The sequence below is a fragment of the Camelina sativa genome, chromosome 10, assembly GCF_030686135.1.
Source record: "Camelina sativa cultivar CO46 ecotype springtype chromosome 10, ASM3068613v1".
Classification (NCBI taxonomy): Eukaryota; Viridiplantae; Streptophyta; class Magnoliopsida; order Brassicales; family Brassicaceae; genus Camelina; species Camelina sativa.
This window is the reverse complement of record NC_141889.1, coordinates 21,191,798-21,214,344: the sequence shown is the minus strand read 5'-3', so window position 1 is coordinate 21,214,344 and position 22,547 is coordinate 21,191,798. Positions and strand designations below refer to the sequence as shown.

The window sequence follows — 22,547 nt, the reverse complement described above, 5'->3', positions numbered from 1 at the left end:
TTCTCAACCTATTAATCTTAGCTCTCCATATTCTTCTCAACTTATTAATCTTAGCACCCAATCAGAATCTGAAGACTGTATTGAAGTTACAGTGGACGACAATGAAGAAGATGGAGGCAGAAGAAGTAGGAAGAGGTGGAGTGCACATGAGGATATCAACCTCATAAGCGCCTGGTTAAACACAAGCAAGGATCCAGTTGTGAGTAACGAGCAGCGGTTAAATAGTTTATGGGTTAGAGTCGCTGCCTACTACAAATCAAATGGTGGAGGGACCGGTTCAAACGGTCAAGGGGCTAGTCAATGCAAGGCCAGGTGGAGCAAGATAAACCATCAAGTTAACAAGTTTGTTGGATGTTACACACAAGCCAATACTAGAAAGAAGAGTGGGGAATCAGAAGACGATGTGATCAAATTGGCGCATGAGATTTACATGAACGACATTAAAAAACCATTTATTCTAGAGCATTGCTGGAGGGAACTGAAGCATGATCAGAAATGGATCATGGAGGAATGTAGTTACAAGAGGACGAAGCTACAATCAGACGGAACATACTCGTCGAGTCCAGCCAATGATGGAGCTGAAATGAGGCCTCCGGGGGTTAAAGCTGCTAAGAAAAAAAGGGAAGAAACCGACCTCAGTGAGTATTGATGTTGAAGATGGTTTGGTGGGAAATTTAGATCGGATCATAGCAATGAAGGATCAAGAACAAGCAGCTAAGGAGAGACACGCCAAGATGAGATTGCTAGACAGCCTGATTAACAAGGGTGAACTAACACCCACTGAAGTTATACTTAGGGACAAACTGGTTAATCAAATGTTGGCAAACATCTAGGTTATATTATCTTCACTTGTCTTGTTTTAACTCTTTTGTGTTTAATTATTGATGATGTGTTGTGTGATAACTCTTGTTCTTGATCCTTGTTGTGTGATATATGCTGTGTTGTGTTTTAACTCTCTTGTTCTTGATCCTTGTTGTGTTTTAATTATTGATGTTGTGTTGTGTGATATATGATGTGAAGTGATATTTAACTCTTTAACTCTTTTGTGTTTAACTGTTGTTGTCTTTTGTTGCAGGTTTTTGCGGAGACATGAAGATACTTCGATGTCACGTGAAGGGAAACAAGTAGCGAGTGCAATCTCTAAAATAGGCAATCCGTGAATGTTCTTGTCTGTTAGTGTCTTTTAGTATGTCTTTTAGTAGTAGAATCCCGTGAATGTTGCTTCTCTTTCGGATCTGTGTTGTGGTGTTTAGTCCACCTTTTGTAAGGTTTGTAAGACTTTTCAACCCGTGAATGGGTGTTGATTTGGGCGAATGCTTGTATCTCAACCCGTGAATGGGTTTTGTTTTTGTTTGGTTTTGTGTCTAACTAACTCTAGGTCTATATATTGAAGATAACTTCTACTTCATTGTTCTCCATTCTCCGGTTGTTTCTTCTTTCATTTCTCTTCTCTTCATTGCTTCTTCTTTAATATTCAAAAGCAAAAAAAAACAGTACCAAAACACTACCGATTCCAAAACCAAAACAAAAACAAGTTTACTTCTACCTTTACTTCAAAAACAATTTCATTAGTTTATAAACAAAACTTCCCATAAGACACACAACAATCTCAAAGTGTCAAAAAATGTCTAATTGGAGTTCTGATCAAGAAGTTGATGAAATGGTGGAGGAGGAGGTTGATAGTATAGTGGAGGAGATTCAATACCACTACACTCACCCGGAAGTACCAGCAGCTCCAATATTCCATAGAGTGTACATCAATAGAGACCGCGAAGAAGGCCACAACCAGTTGTGGAATGATTATTTTAGTGATAATCCGACATACAACCACGCTATGTTCCGCCGTCGCTTTAGAAAGAACAAATCATTGTTCATTCGTATTGTTGATACTATTGAGAATGGAGTCCCATACTTCAAACAAAGACGAGATGCTACTGGAAGGCTCGCTCTTTCTACACTTCAAAAATGCATAGCAGCTATCCGGATGATGGCATACGGATGTTCGGCATATGCGGTAGATGAATATTTACGATTGGCTGAAACAATCGCCCACAAATTCCTTGAAAAATTTGTAGAGGGAATTATAAATCTTTTTGGAGACGAGTATCTGAGAAGACCTACAGCGGAAGACCTCCAACGATTACTGAATATTGGAGAACATCGCGGTTTCCCCAGAATGGTAGGGAACATCGATTGTATGCATTGGGAGTGGAAGAATTGTCCAACTGCATGGAAAGGACAATATTCACGTGGATCTGGAAAACCGACAATCATACTCGAGGCTGTGGCATCCCAAGATTTATGGATTTGGCACGAATTTTTCGGATCACCAGGTACGTTAAATGATATCAATGTTTTGGACCGCTCACCGGTGTTTGATGATATCCTAGAGGGCCGAGCTCCGAGAGTTACATATGTTGTCAATGGACGGCAATACAATATGGCGTACTACCTCACTGACGGTATCTATCCCAATTGGGCAACTTTCATCCAATCCATTACACTTCCACGTGGCTGAAAAGCAAACCTCTTTGCTCAATATCAAGAAGCATGCCGGAAAGATGTAGAGCGTGCATTTAGAGTCTTGCAAGCTCGATTTGCAATCATGAAGAATCCCACAGTTTTTTGGGATAAAAGAAAAATAGGGAAAATAATGAGAACATGTATCATATTGCATAACATGATAGTCGAAGACGAACGACATAACTACAATTTCTACTATCCATCAAAGTTCCACCACGGAGAAGGAAGCGGAACTTCTCATGTCGATTTATCGTTTTCTACAGATATGGCAACAAATCTAAATAACATGATGGGCAATCGAAATGACGTTCAAGATACACAAATTCATGATCTTTTGAAAAAAGACTTGATTGAGCATATCTGGCAAAAATTTGGTGCAACCCAACAATAAATCTTAATCCAAATTTTGTAAAATATGTTTAATATTTTTAATTTTGTATCTTATGTTTAATATTCCGAATTTTGTAAAATATGTTTAATATTCCGAGTTCTGTAACATTTTATTGTTTTCTGTTTAATGTAATTTAAATAATATAAATAATTTTTTTTATTTATGATAGATTAGTAAAATTTGATAATTAATTAACAAATAATAAAAAAATATATTTAAATGATGAGCAACCTTCATTGGGGTACTCTAGTGGAGGGATGATTTTGGTTAAGTTTTAAGTGGGTTACTTTAATTATTTTAGTATTAATTTTATGATTAATTAATCCTTGAGTAACTTGAGTGGGTTGCTGGAGTAATGATGCTCTAAAGATTTGGTTGGTTTATTTTCCTAAATTAGGTTTTCTTGCTTTGACTAAATCAGAATTTCATTAGTGTTTAAAAAGAATTGATAAGGAGACCAAAGCCTAAAAAGAAGTAGTATCACAAGTTTGATGATGATCAGTCTTTTCTACTAACATAAACTCTTGAATTTTAGAATTAATTTGGGACGCTGGTTTGTATAATATAAAATATTATTATTTTGGGTACATGCAATCTGAAAACGCATATTTGTGGCTAATTCTATATGCTTAAGTACGTGTATAATCGACTTCGAGATTGTGCATAAAGTAAATAAGACACACAAGCTTTGTTAACGGGGTTCGGTTTTTCCTACATCCCCAGGACCTAGTCCAGAACAAATCCACTAGAACAAGATTGTATTTACAATTGCTATTATATCGAATCATTCTTTTCTAGATGAATAAACCATCAAAAGATCTCTCTATCTTATTGATGGGGCGACACCACACATCTTGTGTGTATCTCTTGAGAATATCTTGAAGCGCGCAAGTCTTCATGAAGCACCCTCTTATATCAATTGCCCAACCCCTAGGATTGACAGCTTTCCTATTATACAACAAATAGGAATTGGGAGATTAACAATTGCATAACCCCTAGGATTGACAATTTTCCTATTATACAACAAATAGGAATTTCCTATTATACAACAAATAGGAAAGTTTCTCTCCATGATCCCATCTTGAATCTTCCATTCAAGATGTTCATCCAGCTTAGCAGCCGCCACTTGGCTTGTCCAAGTCGACCCCAAGCTTTTGTACTCAAACTCTTCAACTCAGCTTCTTGTACTACTTCCTGTATTAATGTCGGACTAGTACAAGAACTGCTTCAGACGTTTGATACATCCCGTTGTATTTGATCCTCTTGGCTTGTCGAAGTTGTCTCCAAACTTCTGTATTTCAACTCTTTAACGTAGTCACACAGTTCGGCTTTCTGTATAACTTCAAGTACTACCTCCTGTACTACTTTGGAATTTCACATATGTTCTTACCACAACTGTGTCAAGTAGTGCCTCAACAACTTTGTTAGTTTTGCTCATTGTCTTCACACCATCTATGAGACATTTGTGATGATTCTATCTTGTTATCTCAATACCACATTAGTTGTATGACATCCTGGTTTAGTAGCAATCCCATGACATGTTTCAAACAGCTTATAAAACTCAGTCAACACATACACTTTCACAATCTTATACAAAATGCAAATATAGGACCGATGTAATGCATATGGCAAAGTCTTCTGCTAGATATATAGATGAAAATACAGAGTACGTTTATTTATTAAACCAGCTGAAAGACTGGTTTTAAAATACAACACAGATAGATGTGTTACAAAGTCAACTAAGTTACTCTACGAGATCTCATCATCTCATAGACTTCAGTTGCTTATAACATGTGTATCACTTCGTAAGCTCACTTTAATTCACAAACAACTAGGCATTACTAGTAGTGAATCCGAAAGTTTAAGAAACTTTCACACTTTAAAATAGCTTGTAGATGGGCTTCATATCGCTAGGATTGTACAACCCAAAATTTTGTTCTACTCCGGCCGGTTTCTTATTTTCGTTGAACGTTGTAAATATATATCCGTCCATACCATTGTTGGGCCTCTTAGGCGTCCCTTTACCACTTCTTATATGCTGCACAAAATTTCTGTTGTAGGTACCCGCGATATCCGGTGTGGTTAAACTTCCATTCCCGGCGGATGGCCATCCAGTCTCGGACACCACCATGGGTAAACCTTTCACTCCTTCCTTCTCCATCGCCCACACAAATGCGTCAAAAATGGCATCAAACAAGTTCGAATATCCCAGTTGTCTATCTTGGACCACGACAGTCCTAGCGTTGAAGGTGGCATAGTCGAGACGGATGCTTTTTGGATCATCCGCGTAAGCAAAATAAGGATAAATGTTCACAAGTATGGGCGTCCTTGTTTGGGACAATAGTTGCAGAACGGGAACAAGTTGTTCACGTCCTAAGGAAGTGAACGTTCCGTTAGAAGGTGGGTATGATTGAGCGAGGTTTGTCATGGCCACCACTAGGGATGTTAAAAAGGGTTTATAAACCCAGCCCGGCCCGGCCGTGTACAAGCTCGGCCCTCCAAAAACCAATTTTGAATTTGGACCCTACAAAACTAACACTAACGAGCCTAAACTCGGTCCAGCCCTGACCCTGCAATTATTATTTTGTTTTCTCTTCCTAAGCGTGTTATTTAATTATTGACGAGTTGAGTGATAAACTTTGTAGTGGTCGTGGAATCGAAGCCAGAGCCTTGGACTGTGTCTCTGCTATGCGATTATCTTCTCTGTTTTGGACTTCTTGAAGTTGAATCTAATAAGCCCTTAGATCTCAAGAAAATTCCTTATTCGTTCCCCAATCTCTTCTTTGGATTCGTTCATCTTTCAATCCCTAGTTCCTCCATCACCTCAATTAGAGCGAATTGATTTCTACGAAGATCGTGTGAGTGAATTGATTTTGAGAGGTCCGTCAATGGTGCTTGGGAGTTGGGAGGAAGAAAAAAAATTGCCTAAAAAAAAACCTAGACTAAAACGTCGTCGTTTTCAAATAGAAGATCGAAGAAGAATAAAACAGGGCCAGCTCGAACTTTTGCACAACTCGGCCCTAGACGAGCTCGAAATATTAATAACAAAAATACAGGGTTACGGGTCCAAGATATTTAAACGAGCCGGGCCAACCCTGTAACTTTAAGCCCTTCTTAACATCGCTAGCCACCACGGTGCTTATCGAGATTGTAAGGTTCCTCGACTTGACGAGGTTGGTGAGAGACTGCATGACTGGAAGCACATAAGAACCATATTTTCCAGGGATGACTTCATTACCGACAGTAATGAACGCAATGTTGACGTCGGCTAAATAAGGCTAGATGTTGTTCTTGAACCATTCCCTTACATTTTCTTCGCTGATCTTAAGATGAGCCAATTCCTCGTCCCTAACGCCAACCATGACTTGAAATTCGCGGCGGCCGCGTAAGGCGTTGAGGACCTCAGTGTTTGGGTTGAAGATTCGGATTTTAGTAACTTTTATGGACTTGAAAAGGTTGATAACAGTGGACGGAAGCGGGAAGTTATTTCCGAGGAGGCCGTAGTTCATGCCAATGCTATTTGCTGCGGTCACGAAGCCACTATTGTTGTATTTGACAAACAGCACAATGCACAAGAGGAAGAGCGAGAACAGCTTCGCAGGTGAATTTAGCATGATGATATTTTGGTCTGAAAAATATATTTTATAGAGATTGTACTTCTCTGAAGAAGAAGAAGAATGAACCAAACTTTTTTTTTCTTTCTTTTTCTTTTGTTATGCTGCAAAGTATAAGTTGCATGTGTGGTATATATATATATATGATCATACCTGAGATATGTTTACAGTCTTACTTTTACGCTTATCTTATCACGGCCAGGCTGAAAAATAAAATATAAAATTCTGATATTATATTTATGAATATTATGAACGAAATCTAAGTGACAAAATGAAAGGCTACCAGCTTATTGGCTCTTTGCTTGAATGGCAACTTAAAAGGATTCGATAGTATTATGATGTCACTAGTTTGATACTATTATGATGTCACTAGTCTGATACTATTGTGATGTCACCCGTGTGTAAATCTACTTCATCCCTAGTATAAGAGTTTTCGTAAACTTATCGATCCAATATGAATAATCATTGGTACAAGTTATATATATATATATATATATATATATATCGAAGTTTATATAATATGATGACTAGGTGTACCATTGATTAGTGAGTCATTTTATAAGTCTATATAATACCTCGAAGGCTTTGCAAATGAAATCAATGTAGATCGACTTATGTAAGTTATGTTAGTGTTGTAAGTGTTCAATTTAGTGCTATACATCTTTTTGACTTTGTTAACACTCAAGGTATTGTTAACTTTGCTAACTTTGGGTTGAGAGAAGCGTGCTACTCCGGGCTGGATCATAAATGTTGAAAGAGATCGTATTAAAATTTTGTATTAAATTTTTGTACCAAAACAAGATATTAAAAGTTAAAATTACATTTATATAAAATATATATTGTGGCTCTGAGAAATTCATTCATGTTTGAAATTTCAAAGTTATCTAAGTATGTATGTATAGTTATCAATAATAGAGAGTTGATCTTTCAAACGGGAAGAATACAAATATGTGTTGATATTTTTGTGTGTGGCGAAAACTTTATCGAATATATGTGTTGATATATTGTGTGTGGCTAAAACGCTGTAATTGGGATATACGTATTCATATTTGACAAAGATTCGAAGTTTCTAAAACTAAACGAAGCATATTAGGGGAATTTATCACACAGACAAAAAAAAACACATATAAGGGAGAAGCATGATCATCCAATTGAAACTCTATATTCTTTCTATACGTATAGCTTTCTCATTTATTCAACACAAACATTTACATAAGATGATGTTTTTTTTTCCCTTTTAATTTGATGCTGTAAAAGTATTTTTTTTTTTAAATAAGATGATGTTTTTAACTTTCAAAGTACACTTAATTAGTTACTATTGGTTTGGATGACATTACAAAAAAAACAGCCAAACAGCAAATGCACTATTAGTCGTCTAATAGTCGCTAAATTAGGCTTAACGACTAAATAATGACTACATATTATAGTAGTAATTTGTTAGTCGTTAAAATTAGTAGTCGTAAAAATAATCAACAAATAGCGACTACGTTACGACTAATCTAAACAGTCGTAAAAATAGTCGTAACAAATTCATAAATATTTACGACTAATTGTCGACTAAGTGTACGACTACGAACATTAGGCATAACATAGTCACCAAAGTTAGTGACTAATTTCCGACTATGATTGTATTATATTGTATTTATGTATTTATACAACATTTATACAAATTAGATATATTATTTTATAACAGGGTTTGGGATTTCAGTTTTATAAATTTGGAACTAGAAATTTAGTTCTTAATATATATATATATATATATATATATATAATTGAATTGCTGGTTTCAAGATTTCAATTTACAAAAGTAAGTAGGTTTTAAAAAAATACCTTTTTTTCTAAAGTAAATATGTAAATGGTTTATGGTTTATGAACTAATTTCTATGATCAAGAATTCAAAGTTCAAGATTTAGAGATTTTGAGTTTTGGAGTTTGGTTAAAAGTTCAGGATATAGGGTTTAGGGTTAAGATTTAAGATTTGGGAAAGATTTTCTTATATGTGTTAAAGCTTGGTTTTATGTATATAAAGTAATGGCTATGTTTTGGTTTTATGGTTTATGAATTAATTTCTAAGATTAAAAATTTAAAATTAATGATTTAAGTTTTGGAGTTTGGTTGGGTTAGAGGTTAAATTTTTAAAAATTTTAATTTTCTTAAATCGCATTGATATGCGACTTATTAGCGACCTTTACCATCTGTTACATTTTAGTCGCTAAATTAGCGATTTTTAGTGACTACTTATTTTGGTATGCAATATAGTCAGAAAATAGTCGCTTTCTGGACTATATTAGTGAATCAATACAACAAAAACAAAATGAGCTTTGACACATCAGCTTTCTCGACTTTTCCCATCATGATATATCATTAAAATTAATATCCAATCAAAACATTTCTTTTAGTACACATTATATTTGATTGATCACTAATAAATCAGTATTTGTTCAGCTGTAATATAATGATTAAAAAGAATCAAAATGTTATTAAAGGTTTAACTGGTTTAAACGCAACGGTGCAGTTGTGAGAATCGGCCGGAATACGCGGTTACGATTGCAGGAGTTGTCGTAACCAGACAATTATGATTTTAAACATTTTCAATGACCGAGTTAACTTCTTGAAAATGCGTATGTTTGTTTAGTTGGTCCAAAAAAAATTGGTATGTTTGCAGAAGATTTATGAATGATGGACAAGCTGGTACGACAACGATTAAACAAAAAACTTACCATAAAATAAATGTAATAATATAAACGTAAAAAATATAAAAGCACCAAAAACCTATATTTATGAAAAAAAGATTTCTAATAAAATACTATATGATTGGTGAATAGTTATTAAAAAATTAAACAAGTAAATTTTAGAGTGAAACACAAACAATTATTACAAAATTTGAAGAAGTATTAATGTTTGAGAATGTAACGCCCGACCGCCATCTTTTTGTTGGCCCATATTCACTTTCAGTTCATTTGCCCACGTGTATTTGTGGCCCTCATGTCCATTTTCAGCCTATGAGCCCAATTGTCTTAATAGGTCCATGTCTACTCTTGGTCCATAGGCACACTTATATCCGAAGGTCGATTTGTTACGTTAGAGAGGCTATAAAAACTTGTTTACCAATGCTACAAATCACCGCATGATCGAGGGCAGTAAGCGAACTTGTTTGTTTAATTAAGAAAGGTGAAGTTAAAATAAACCCCGCTAAACTTATGTCCGGACGCGAGGTAATAAGACTATGGCTATATATGGCTTCCAAGTCATAGACAATAAGGAGCTATGAAAGAAAAGATGGTTCAAGCAAAATATTGTTTCAAATCATACAACTAAGGTTTAAAGAAAAAGAGACATGCAACGGATACATATTGTATCTTTTAGTAGATAAAATACGACAAATTACACATCAACACCTTATAAAATCACTCGCAATCGATAGTAGGCAATGATTCTGAATAACCTCGCTTTAAAACTTAAAAAAATGAAAGTTAGAACAATGTATAATTTAGTTGAGTACTTGAGTCTGTCCACGTGACATTTATTCACACTAACGTTATTCTTGAATAAGTAATCCAAGTAGGATGCAAAACCAGCAACAACAAGTAAACTAAACACAATACCGAACTTTTTTGCATGCCTCAGGTTTATTCTCCTCATCTTCGTCAGAGTTAATAAATTCAACACTAGGAATGTATTGTCCTTTGTAGTAATCTTCTCCACCTGGTACCAAATTCTCCGTCCACTCCTTCATTCAAGAAATTGTCAGTTCCTTGAAGGAAGTTATGTATCTAAACCCATACGAAAGCTCTTTTAACTTTTTGCAATCATCAATAGTTATAGCACATAATTTAGGAAATCCGCGTTTTGAGCACACAATTCTCCTCCCAACAAAAGCACCATTTTTAAATACAACAAATTTCAAATGATGCAACTTCTCTACAATCGACATTGGATCCTCCTCCAAGCTGCAAGCAGTTAGTCACATGTGTGCAAGGTTGGGAGGCAGTCGATATATATCAGGAAACCTTGGCATATGCATCGCCAACATCAAATCCTTTAGTTGAATAAAGTCCAGAACGATTTTTCCCCATTGATAATCCACACGAGTTTCTTGCGAATCATCTAAAATAAGAAACTCAAGGTCCCTCAATTCACGGAGAGATGACCACAGAGTTCCAGAAGCACACCCGCCAGTGAAACATAGATAGAGATCCCAGAGCTTAGTCATTTAGAGGAGATCCCTCACACTAATGTGTTTCGTTGAGAAACACCACAATCTCTCCAAGTTCACTATATTACCCAATTCCAAATTTGTATTTTCATGCAATGAACTAGGTAAGTAAAGGAATCTCAATTCGTGCATGTCTTTCAAAACATTTGGCACATGAACTGACTTCCCAACAACATGTAAGTTCAAATATAGCAGAAGCTTTAGATTCCGCAGAGAAGAAGGTAGATGAGATACCTTAGCGTAGACTAAGCTCAAGAATCTCAAGTGGATGAGCTCTCCAATGTTGGAAGGTAGCCTCCCTCCTTCAAACTCAACGTAAGAAAGATCCAACACTCTAAGCAATGGTAAACCCTAGAAGCCTGGAGTTTACCGTTTCCAAAAGTCTTCCCAGCTTATGCCAAAAAGTAAAAGAGATCTGACTTTATTATTGCTTTTATTTCTCAGCATATGAAATGCATTACCACCATGTACCGCGAGTCTGCCAGATCTGTAAGGAGACTAGGAATTGGTGGTTGTGGTGGATATAGGGACTTTAATGATTTGTAGGAAATTCTCTTCTTTGGCTTTAGATAGACATACTTCTATCATCATGTCACACATTTGACAATAACTTATTTTCGTAGTCAAATAGCTTATTTCAGCAATAACCATATTTCTCCTCACTAGCTCCTCTAGGTAGTCTTCTCCACTATCTCGGATGGTTGACCATAGTGTGTTAATATTCCTTCTGCAGCCCAGTAATTAAACAATTTCTCCACATCCATCTCTTAATCGTCATGGCATTGGGCTAGGTAAAGGAAGCAATGCTTTAAATGCATTGGCAAATCCTCATAGCTCAGTGACAGTACCCGGTAAACCAAATTGAGATTGTTGTTATTTAAGCTAGATCCTCCAACGATCTGAGGTATACTCTTTTCCACTCGGGAACTGTATGTTTTCTAGCTCCCAGCACTCTAACAGCTAACCGTAGTCCTCCACAATATGTGACCATTTTCTTACCAATGGCTTCCATTTCTTCATCAACCTTGAATTCTGCACAACATCACAACATAATACCTTCAAATTAAGATGTCAGCCGCAATGTTTTAATCCCATAAGTTTAATCGTTTTATTTCTTGCATTTTGTTTACAAACTTGAAAACCATACAAACAAACATTCGTCCGCTTTAGCTATTTACAAGTCTCGCAAATCTTTAGTGTACCATATGCTACTTGTGGATTCGACCCCGTATATACTGTCTCATGGCTAAGTGTATCGCGTAATTACTCGAGCAATCAACAACTAAACTAAAGCTTCGTTCATGAGCATGCCTGTTGGCATCAACCCACAATCACGAAACCAGGGCTCACAACTCTGGCTCGATTTGGGTAAAACTCACAAATGCTTCTATGTAATGACTCGAAAAGACGTAAATGCTTCTATGATGCTAAAGATGATAAGAGATTGAGAGATGCCATGAGCCCATGAATGATGTTTTGCTCAAAGTTGACAAATCTGATTTGTGTGCGCACGTTTAAGTACCCTCTGTATCAAAAACAAAGGGTGAAGATGAATTCTTGGTACTTAATCTATGTCATTCCTTAATCAAGATCCTCTTGTTTGCATTCATTACAAGATATGTGGTTAGTTTAAGAGATCTTTCAGGTACAGTTGGAGTTGTAGCTTGTTTTTCTGAACCTTCATCTTTGAAGATATGAATATGATATTACTAGATCCAGTTTTTGGTTTCCATTATGTTTGAGAAAGCATCAATGCAATTTGTAAAATGAATCCCCTTTTTGGTTGAATCTCCTTCTTTTCAGACATTCTTCTTGCCTTTTTTGTTCAATGTCAATCCGTTTATGGCATCAAGAATGAATGTCTCACATTTGTAACATTTGCGATCAATGATTGTTCTTTACTCGAACCCTCTAGATAACACTGACAAGCCCACTTGTGTATACCCCTAGTTTGTGTTTTAAAGATTTGGTTGGTTTGTTTCCTAACTTATGTTTTCTTGCTTTGACTAAATCAGAATTTAATCACTACACTTCAACTGAATGTCTCACGAGAAGTGATAGTGGAACGTACAAAACAGAATAATAATACTAGAAAAGCTGAGTTACCTCCTGAGACAGCTAATAAAAGTTCTTATGTTTATGACCAGAGTGTCTGTCTAATACAAAGCTAAAGTACGCCCTAAAGTTTCAGGACCCATACTCACAAATATGATTATGTTTCTTTCTAAAAACGTCAAAACGAGAGAGATGCGAACATGGCATATAAAGATCAGTGGAAGTGAAAACAAAGGCTCCCCCGCATTGTAGCAGGATGGGACCAACACCGAAGCAGCTTTCTAGAGATGGGTGGGGTTTTGCGGGAATGACCCGCCACTGCCTTCGCCTTGATCTCCCATTTGCTGCACATCTTCCGGCGAAAGTATCTTTATGTACCAAACGTTATTCACAAATGACCTGCATACCACACAAGCTTTTTCAAGATCTAATCCCAAATCTAAATCAATGTAAACAAATAGAAGAAAAAGAGTATTTTTTACTTACTCCCACGGGTCATCGCCAAGGAGAAGAATATCATTTTCCTTGTCAACGAATACAAGCTGCCAGCCTGATCTAAGGGGGTCTTCCAACAACCCTTCGATAGCAAACATCTTCCCTAACTCTTCTCGCAGCTCGTGGTAGCTGCTGAATCGGGAGATGTCTAGTGAACGCCCAACCGAACCACTTTTATAAACCTGCAATTTGGGATTTGTAAGCAAATCAGTATTTCTTAGAGACAGCAGAGTCACAGATAAGTCACAGAGAACCACCTTTACAAAGTTCTTGGTTTGGGTAGGCGGATTAATCTGTCCAGCTCCATGCAACAACTCATGAGTTGTGTCTTGCATGCAGCCATATAACGAATTCTGAAACCCTGAATCTGTTAGTGACATAGGGGAAGCTTCAGCATCTCCTGATGAGGAACCAAAGCGGGGAACTGTACTGGGGAGAAAGAGTCCAGAGTCGGGATCAACACCAAAAAGAGAGGGATTCTGAGGGTTTAGGTTGGGGTTCCCAGGTTCTAGAGCAAGACTTTTCCCAGGATAGGATTGTGGAAGTGACAACGGTTCAGAAAAAGTGTTGGATGCTTTTGGAGACCAACCCTCTGTTGCTAACTGTTCAGGCAGTACAGACTGACCGGTTATTGAGAAATTCAAAAGATTGCTGCCATCACCAGAAGCAGGAGAAGCAGAGTTCTGTTGCATCGGAGTAGGAGATGTTGCAAATTTGTTGCTTGAGTCGGTAAAATCTGACTTCATGAACGAGGGTGAAGGCATTTCCGAGTGCTGCCACTGCTGAAGATGACCATTTTGCATTTTGAAAGCATTAAGATACGCATTTTGGTCTGCTTGCTGTAGCTGCTGTCCAGTTGGGTGGTTACTAACTTCTTCTCGCATACTCTGCTGCGGAATATTCTCACTCATAATCTGGGGTTGACCATGCATTGGATGGCGTGATGCTTGTTGCTGCTGCTGCTGAAGCATCAAATCAGAATTGTGGGAAGCTGATTGTTGAAGATACTGGTGATGAGGCTCTTGCAGCTGGACAAACTGCTGTCTTAGAGGATCTCCACCGCCGATGTTCTGCAATCCAGCAGCTAACATTGCTTGGTATTGCTGATTATTATCAGTCCCCATTTGAGTGAGATCCAGCCTTTGTTGCATCCATGGAAACAAACCAACAGACGGATAATTTAGAGGAAGCAAACCTTGCTGTTCTCCACCTCCTCCTCTTAGCCATGTTAGACCACTCCCTAATTCTCCCCTTCCATCTGTAACATCACAATGGTCAACGTTAATAGCTATGAAGAGTAACTACACTTTATCCGAACTAGCAACTAAGTTAAAATAACAAAAAATTGGATATCTGAGTGTAAGAGACTTCCAAACTTGCTACACTAGTACATAACAGTTAGGAGAAGAGCCAAGATGGTAGATACCAGGCAATGATGATGTGCCAGCATGCCAAGGACGTTTTAGCCTGAGTGGAAACAGAGATGGATACATGGGAAAGGTAGTAAGAGGCTCAATCTCCCATAACGAAACCCTTGGCTGTCTCTCCCCTGCAGTCGATTCATCCCAACCAACCTACACCAATAATTCCCAAATCTTCAATGTTAATAGAGTTCCAGTGAAATATATAATTACAACATAACACTAGATCATCAGAATCCTGTGGTGTTTCATGGAATCTTTACGAAGTCACAAGCTTAAAAATGTTACCTTCACAGATCGCCAATGAGAGTTTGGCCAACGGACAGTATCCAGATCACTGATACCAGTTATAGTACCCATGTACCTGGAAAGTTCCCCATGCCACTGTCAGAAAACATGTTAAAGTAATATGTGTAACATTATGATATAAACTTTTGTCAGTTTCAACATTTGCATTTCAAGATACGTGGCATCATCACCTGCGGACGCTAGACTCTTCTGTCTCGAAGAGCATGCGAAAGCGCATTCCAACTGAAATACGCGTGTGGAAAACGGCTTTAATGTACTTGGAAAGTTGTATCACAAACTCAGATGGGCTAGCCCTGAACATGAAGATAATATTAGTAGAATATATTATCAAGAGAAGAAGAGGATGCAGGTTGAAGAGGTGTATTAACCTTGGATGAAAGAAAACAGTAAAACAGCTATTAGTTGCAGAAGCATGTGCAGCAGCAGCAAGGAGTCCAATATGCATGCTATCACTAGATAAAACAGATGATGGTACAATAGTCTGGGGCCGAGTGGCTCGCCGAATTCCCAAAAAGAGTTGATTCTTTTCATTCCTGGAAACAAGTAATAGGGTTAGCAATATGTGCAATGCAACATAATATGGTTACAAATATAAGTAAACGTACAACAAAAGAAATAAACCTGATGAAAATGACAGAATCCCCAGCTACTAGTCGCTTAGCACTGACAAAGACACTCCACCCAGTAGTTAGGAGATGTCGTTTGGGCTGTCCTGCATAATCACACCGAAACCATGTAAGTAATTGCTATTACAAACGAAACACGAAGAAGGATTCAAATCAAGAACACAGAGCATCCATAGTTACTTCGACTTAACCAAACAATAGTAGTTAAAATAACAGCAGAATGCGGCTGCAGGACATGCTTAACAGCCAAATTATTTTTACACTGGCGATTACAGTCATCGAAGTAGTAACAACCAGATAGAACAAATATATGCTATTAAAGGGATCATCAACTCACACCAAGGAAAGGTTAAACCTACCCCGAAAGATATGCCTAAACTTCCATTCAACATCATGGAGGTCCCTTGCAATCAGTTCTTGAGCTGGTGGCTGCAGCGTGTAATCCTGAAACATTGAAGAGACAAGATATCAGAGGAATACATATAGCAAGTAACAACTTTTAGCAAGTAAGTTAAAGAAAAAGTATTATACCAGTGGGGGAAAAACTTTCTCAGCAGCACGTCTAGGAACAGAGAACCCTCCATGAGTACTGGTATCACTAGCTGTGAGTGTCTTGCAGAAATAGTTGCTAGGTTGCTTGCTCGGGATCCCTAACTCAATTGGTACAAATGTTTCCTTCTGCTCCTCCTATAACAACACCAATTTAAAAAGTTTATAAATCAGCTATTCACAAACTAGAGTGAACTAAAAACTCGTTATGTATAATGTATGTACCGGTGTCAATGGCTGAAGTGTCATTTGAGCATAAACTTCATCCGTCTCCACATCTGCCTGAAAAGTAGAAACGAAACCCATACTCACAAAGCATATCATCCCAAAAACTACTTTAAAAGTAAATTGAAGTTTGGAAAAGGACAGGGAACTAACTACGCACATGCATTGTAACATTATGGAGCTGGCATATCAATTGTGGTGGTAGGCTTGGGTAATTGGGTATGTGACCATCAACTTCCTTATTAGTTGTAGCAGCTACCTACAAGTACACTTCAATTTAAATGGAAATGCCCAAATATAAAACAAGTGAAAAATAAAAAAATAAAGCTTCCATACTCACTCCCTTCAAACAACACTTTCACACAAAAAAACACCAATCTTTAAACCAAAAGAAGTATGAAGAAGAAGAAGAAGAAGGAACCTGTTCACTGTGACCCTGTGGAAAGTAAACAACACGACTACCAGATGATGGAAGAGAGACCAATGGTCCAGCACAAGCATGCCACAGCTCAGAATTCAGACATTTCTCTCCTGTTACAAAACACACAAACTAAGAAAAACTTGTCCTGGACAGTAACAAAAAAAAAGAATTGAAATCAGAGACTAAAGAGAAGAAACAAAACACCTTCATGACCCTGTTGACCCAATCCAGATGACGACAGCTTCATGTCTAATTCAACTTTCAGAAAACCAAAGTCACAAACTTTCGAAAACCCTAATTTTCCGTACAATCTATTAAAATAAAAAAATCTAATCTTCACTTCCAGCTACTACAGTAGCTATAGCTCTTTAGCTCCGGAAGCACAAACTCGTCTTTCTCCATCTCCTTTTCTCAAAAACCCCCAAAAATCCACTCACCATAAATAAAAAAGCTCAGAGAAAGCCTTGAATCAAACCCTTAACCACAAGAAACCCCATTTCTTCAGACCTTTTCATCATCAAACCATGAACAAACTCTCAAAACTCTTAATAAACTACGCATTGAGCAGCAGCAACATCACTCACAAAAGAAAGCTGTAAACTTTCCAAGTTAAGACTAAGCAAACCCCTTTCTTCTTTGAGATCTTTGTTTAAAGAAATAAAAGAACAAATCTTTCTTGAACTTGGTTTCTCCTCTCGTGTGGTAAAAAAAAAAAGAAAGAGAGAAATTAAATCTCTTGAAGCAGTTCCATCACTGTCCAAGAGAGACACTTTGGCTTTCAAAACAGAAGAGAGAGAAAAAGATATGTGTCAGAGAGAGAGAGAGAGAGAGAGTGCGTGGGGGTGAAATGAAAGAGAGTAAGTGGTTTTGCCTCTTCTTATAAGAGACCCGACCCGTATTCGACTCGGATAAGACCCGGATTCGACACAGAGTGGAGAGAAGAAGAAAGATGAAGACGAAGAGAGAGAGTGAGAGAGAGCGTGAGAGAGAGGTCCTACTAACGAGAATTATGAGAGGTGGTGTCAGTACCAGAGTCACTTCTTTTTAACCGTTGGATTTGACTCTTGAGATCTCGACCGTTGAAAAAATAATAATTGTTTTCAAATTAATTTTTTTTGGGGGTCTTGGATTCGATGAAAAGGACAATGAATTATATAGTATATGAAGAGAGAGAGAGTGAGTGAGATAATAGAGTTGTCATAAATGTTAGCGTTGTTTATTTAAATATATTTATTTATTTTCTGTATTCATTCATGAAAGAAACACCAAAAACTCCCATAATTTGTTTTGAATTTTTTTTTTTTTTTCAACTTAACTTTAATTAAAATGAAATTTCTCTATTGGTTACCTAAACAGCAGAAAAAGTGTTTACAAAAATTGTATTTGATAATAATAATCTAGAAAAACGAGCTAAGCAATCAGTCTTCTCATTAATTGTCCTTGGGATTTTGGAAAGAATAAAAGAAGACAAGGAGATACTAAGCACCTGTAACTCATCAAGAAGTGTTGAGAAAGTCGGCCACTCCTTCGGAGCTTGCACCATCGAAAGTAACTCTGCAGAATCCGTCTCGAACCTCCGGCAATCAATCCCTCTGGAAATGATACACTCTATCGCCCATAACAATGCTTCTAGCTCTGAATAGAGAGGGGATGCACTCCGACGTTGACATCTGGCGCCCATAACCAAAGTCTGATTCTCACCATCACCACACCACCATCCTAAACCTGAATGTGTTTTTGTAGCTTTCCACGAACCATCAACTTGACAATGAATTATCAACTCCAGATCATGCGAGGAATCCGTCATAACAGAATCAATCCTTGGAGCTAATTGGGCTTCCTCCCACCACAATTGTTCACGTAAAGCCTGATTAATGATATCTATTGGCTCTGATTGTATCCCTTGGAAAACTTTTTTATTCCTATCCTTCCATAAGAACCAGACCAGCCACGGTATCGAACTATGAGTAACGCCTAAAGCCATAGGGATTAAACTTTTGCCATATATGAAATCCAAATTTGAATAAATCGAACCAGATAGGAGCTTGTTTGTGTCTGAGCCATCAAAAATCCTCTCCCAAATCTGGCGGGAATGAAAACACTCAAATAAAGTATGATTAATAGACTCTTCCTCTAAGTCACATCGTTTACATACCGTATCACAATTAACTCCCCGAGAGGCTAATCGCACCATCACCGGAAGAGAGCCCAATGCGATCTGCTAGAAAAAGTGTTTGATTTTAGGCGGTACCTGAAGATCCCAAGCCTTTGCCTTCAAGTCATATAAGTTGGGACCATAATCAATTTCAGTCTTCATAGCTTAAGCTACCTTATAACCTGACTTAACCGAGTATCGACCAGATTGTATATAATGCCACACCAAACGATCTGGTCTAAGAGATTTGCTAATAGGCAAAGTCAGAATAACTTGAATATCCTCCGGATCCATATATTCTTGAAGGATAGGTAAATGCCATTATTTAGTCCGTTGATTAATCAAATGGTTTACCACTAGATTTGGGTGTAGAAGCCATCTCCTACCATTTTCAGGTCGAGGATGTTGACCAGGGAACCAGGGATCACGCCAAACTGAAATGTTGAACCCTGACCAAATTGTCCAACGGGCACCTTTTTCCACTAAACTTTTAGTTGAGTAAATACTTCTCCACCCAAAAGAGGGAGAGTAAGTTTTTTTTGCCATCAACGGGTGTTTATTCCTGAAATATCGTCCTCTAAAAACTTGATCAAATAAGGAATTCGGAAACTGAATTAAACGCCAATATTGTTTAGCCAATAAAGCATCATTAAAAGTCTCCAAATCCCGAAAACCCAAACCTCCTTCAGCTTTATCTTTACACATTTTATCCCAAGCCACCCAGTGAAGCCCCCGATCTTTCCCATCAAAACTCCACCAGAAATTTGAAATTGCACTCGTCAATTTGGTTGTTAACCCTTGAGGGAGCTTGAAGCAAGACATAACATGCGTGGGAAGGGCCAAAGCCACCGACTTTAATAGAACTTCCTTCCCACCCTTAGATAAAAATTTTGGTGTCCAACCATTCACCCGATCATTCAACCTATCTCGAACGTAACCGAAGACTTGAACTCTCGATCTGCCGAGATTCTCTGGAATTCCCAAATAGGAACCCATACCCCCTTCCTTCGAGATTCCCATGACAGATTTTACCCTGTCCTTGACCTCTAAAGACACTTTTTTACCAAACATAATAGAGGATTTTTCTAAATTTACCTCCTGGCCGGATGCTTTACCATAGTTGCCTATAATATCCATAACCATTGAACATTGTTCTTCATCCGCTTTACAAAAGAACAGACTATCATCTGCAAACAGCAAGTGAGAAATAGGGGGAATCTGGAGCAATCTAAATACCCGAGATCTTTTCCTCCCTCTCAGCCTTTTTGATATTCGCTATTAACACCTCAGTACAAAGAATAAACAGATAAAGGGATAAAGGATCCCCCTGTCGCAGACCCCGTTTTGGCGATATGGAGCCACGGGGTTGACCATTAATCAACACTTGGTAGGATACCAAACTCACACACCACATTATCCAAGTGATCCATATGGAATCAAAACCTAGCCTTATGAGGACTGCCTTCAAAAAATCCCATTCAACTCGGTCATAAGCCTTACTCATATCCGTTTTGGAAGCCAAAAATTCCGAACTGCACATCATATTGGTCTGTAAACCATGAAACATCTCTTGTGCCACCAAAATATTATCTGTGATTAACCGACCAGAAACAAAGGCCGATTGTGTTTCAGAAATAATCGAGGGCAGAATCTTTTTTAACCGGAAACAAAGAATCTTCGATATGATCTTATAACTCACATTACACAAACTAATAGGCCTGAATTCTGCCATCCTTTTAGGCACTTCAACCTTTTGAATCAGACAAAAATTAGTTTCATTAATTCGGGGATCAAACTTCCCAGTCCGAAAGAAATCCCTAACCAGGGAAACTAGATCTCCTTTAAGATGAGGCCAGAACCTCTGAAAGAAAAGTGCGGTCATTCCATCCGGTCCTGGAGTCTTCTCTGGGTGCATAGCAAATAAGGCCTTACGAACTTCCATCTCTGAGATATCCTTAGTTAGCTCCCCATTCATACTCTCTGTAACAAAAGGATTGACCGCTTGTACCATCTCTGAAATACCAAACACATCCGATTGTGCAAAAAGACTATTGAAATAGTCTGACGCAATCCTCTCCATACCCGCACTCGATTCATCCCAAACATCCTCTGAATCAAACAGCCCTACAATCTTATTCCTAACCCTCCTCTGTTTAGTAGAAGCATGAAAAAAACTAGTATTCTTATCTCCAACCCGCAACCAAAATTTACGACTTTTCTGTTGCCAATATAATTCCTCATCATAATATGCATCTTTTAACTTCTTCTCAATAATGTGAATTTCCGCTTGCGAAATAGAGTCATCTCTTTTAGCTTCCTCTAAAGTCATCTTTAGTGAAGATATAAGAGTTTTACTATTAGGAACATTATGCTTTCTCCACCATGAAATAGAATTCCTACAATTTTTGATCTTCTCCACAAACATCGGTGTCCTAAAGTTTTTGGTACGATTCCATCCCGATTCTACGGCCCCAGAAAACCCCTCTTTCCCCATCCAACGCTTATCAAAACGAAATTGACGGAAGCGCCGACCTTCGTATCTTGCACATGAGGCTAAGATAGGGCGATGATCAGAACCTAACATATCCAGATAATCCACTCGCGAACAAGGAAAAAGCGTATGCCAATCTTCGTTCCCTAGAGCGCGATCCAACCTACACCGGACCACCTGGTTATTACAGCGATTACCTCGCCAGGAAAGTAAATTCCGATAACATACCACACTCACGGATCATAGAGATAAAGTTCTTACCACTCTTATTCACCCCCTCTTAATTAACCAATCAAAATACAACAAACTACCATGTCATATCATATTTATAAAATAAATCAAAATGAAAATAAAAAGACAAAATAAGTTAAGAAAACCAATTCTGTAGATTTTTTATTAAGGAAAGTATGCTAGTTTAAGTTTATAAAATAATGATTAGAGTTTAGATTTTACAATTAAACTAAATTATATGTTGGTTTGGGTTTACAAAAATGTGGTTAGGGTTTAGTTTTTACAATTAAACAAAATTATATGTCGGTTTGGGTTTACAAAAAAATGGTTAGCGTTTAAGGTTTAGATTTTACAATTAAACGAAATTATATGTCGGTTTGGGTTTACAAAAGAGTGGTTAGAGTTTAGGGTTTAGATTTTACAACAAAACGGTATGGGTTTATAAAAAGATGGTTAGGGTTTAGATTTTAAAATTAAGCAAAATTATATGTCGGTTTGTGTTTAGATATTATAATTTAAAATTATAATATAATATTTAGAATTAATAATTTTAAAATTAATTGATATACAAAAATTGTTTTTTTAATCAATAATTTGTTTTCTTAACTAGTAGAAGGTGAATAAGAAAGGTTCTAAGGCTAAATGCGAAAATGGTCCATTTATTTTTTAAGTGGGATTTCAAATTAGCTATATTTAATTTAAAAATCTAAATATTTTTGTTGGATACTTTATAGGTTGATCTTCCGTTGAAAATATGGTCAAAGGTTATCTATTATTAATATAGTAGTATATTAACCTAGAAAAAATCATTAGCAAGAGACGCCT

General features: G+C 37.3%; 2 protein-coding genes and 3 pseudogenes across 2 annotated transcripts; 1 reads left to right on the top strand and 4 right to left on the bottom strand.

Annotated features, from left to right (window-relative positions):
• Positions 1-1,624: 1,624 nt before the first annotated feature.
• Positions 1,625-2,914, top strand: LOC104720508 (protein ANTAGONIST OF LIKE HETEROCHROMATIN PROTEIN 1-like; annotated as a pseudogene).
• A 1,792-nt stretch (positions 2,915-4,706) lies between these two features.
• LOC104720507 (putative glucan endo-1,3-beta-glucosidase BG4) lies at positions 4,707-6,648 on the bottom strand (annotated as a pseudogene).
• A 3,616-nt stretch (positions 6,649-10,264) lies between these two features.
• On the bottom strand, positions 10,265-12,428 carry LOC109126878 (putative disease resistance RPP8-like protein 2 pseudogene; annotated as a pseudogene).
• Positions 12,429-12,863: 435 nt separating this feature from the next.
• Positions 12,864-18,036, bottom strand: LOC104719333 (auxin response factor 8). Its single transcript, XM_010437243.3, has 14 exons — positions 17,050-18,036; positions 16,846-16,955; positions 16,585-16,683; positions 16,425-16,481; positions 16,182-16,337; positions 16,010-16,094; positions 15,646-15,736; positions 15,393-15,557; positions 15,195-15,317; positions 15,004-15,079; positions 14,721-14,868; positions 13,552-14,552; positions 13,286-13,476; positions 12,864-13,198 (listed from the first exon to the last, which is right to left on the bottom strand). Exons 1-14 carry the CDS (start codon positions 17,090-17,092, stop codon positions 13,081-13,083), a joined length of 2,463 nt encoding a protein of 820 aa, XP_010435545.2. The 5' UTR covers positions 17,093-18,036; the 3' UTR covers positions 12,864-13,080.
• On the bottom strand, positions 17,182-21,584 carry LOC147936320 (uncharacterized). Its single transcript, XM_087468683.1, has 6 exons — positions 20,237-21,584; positions 19,387-20,187; positions 19,175-19,299; positions 19,001-19,063; positions 18,332-18,928; positions 17,182-17,250 (listed from the first exon to the last, which is right to left on the bottom strand). The coding sequence occupies exons 1-6, from the start codon at positions 21,582-21,584 to the stop codon at positions 17,182-17,184; spliced, it is 3,003 nt and encodes a 1,000-aa protein (XP_087324809.1).
• Positions 21,585-22,547: the final 963 nt, after the last annotated feature.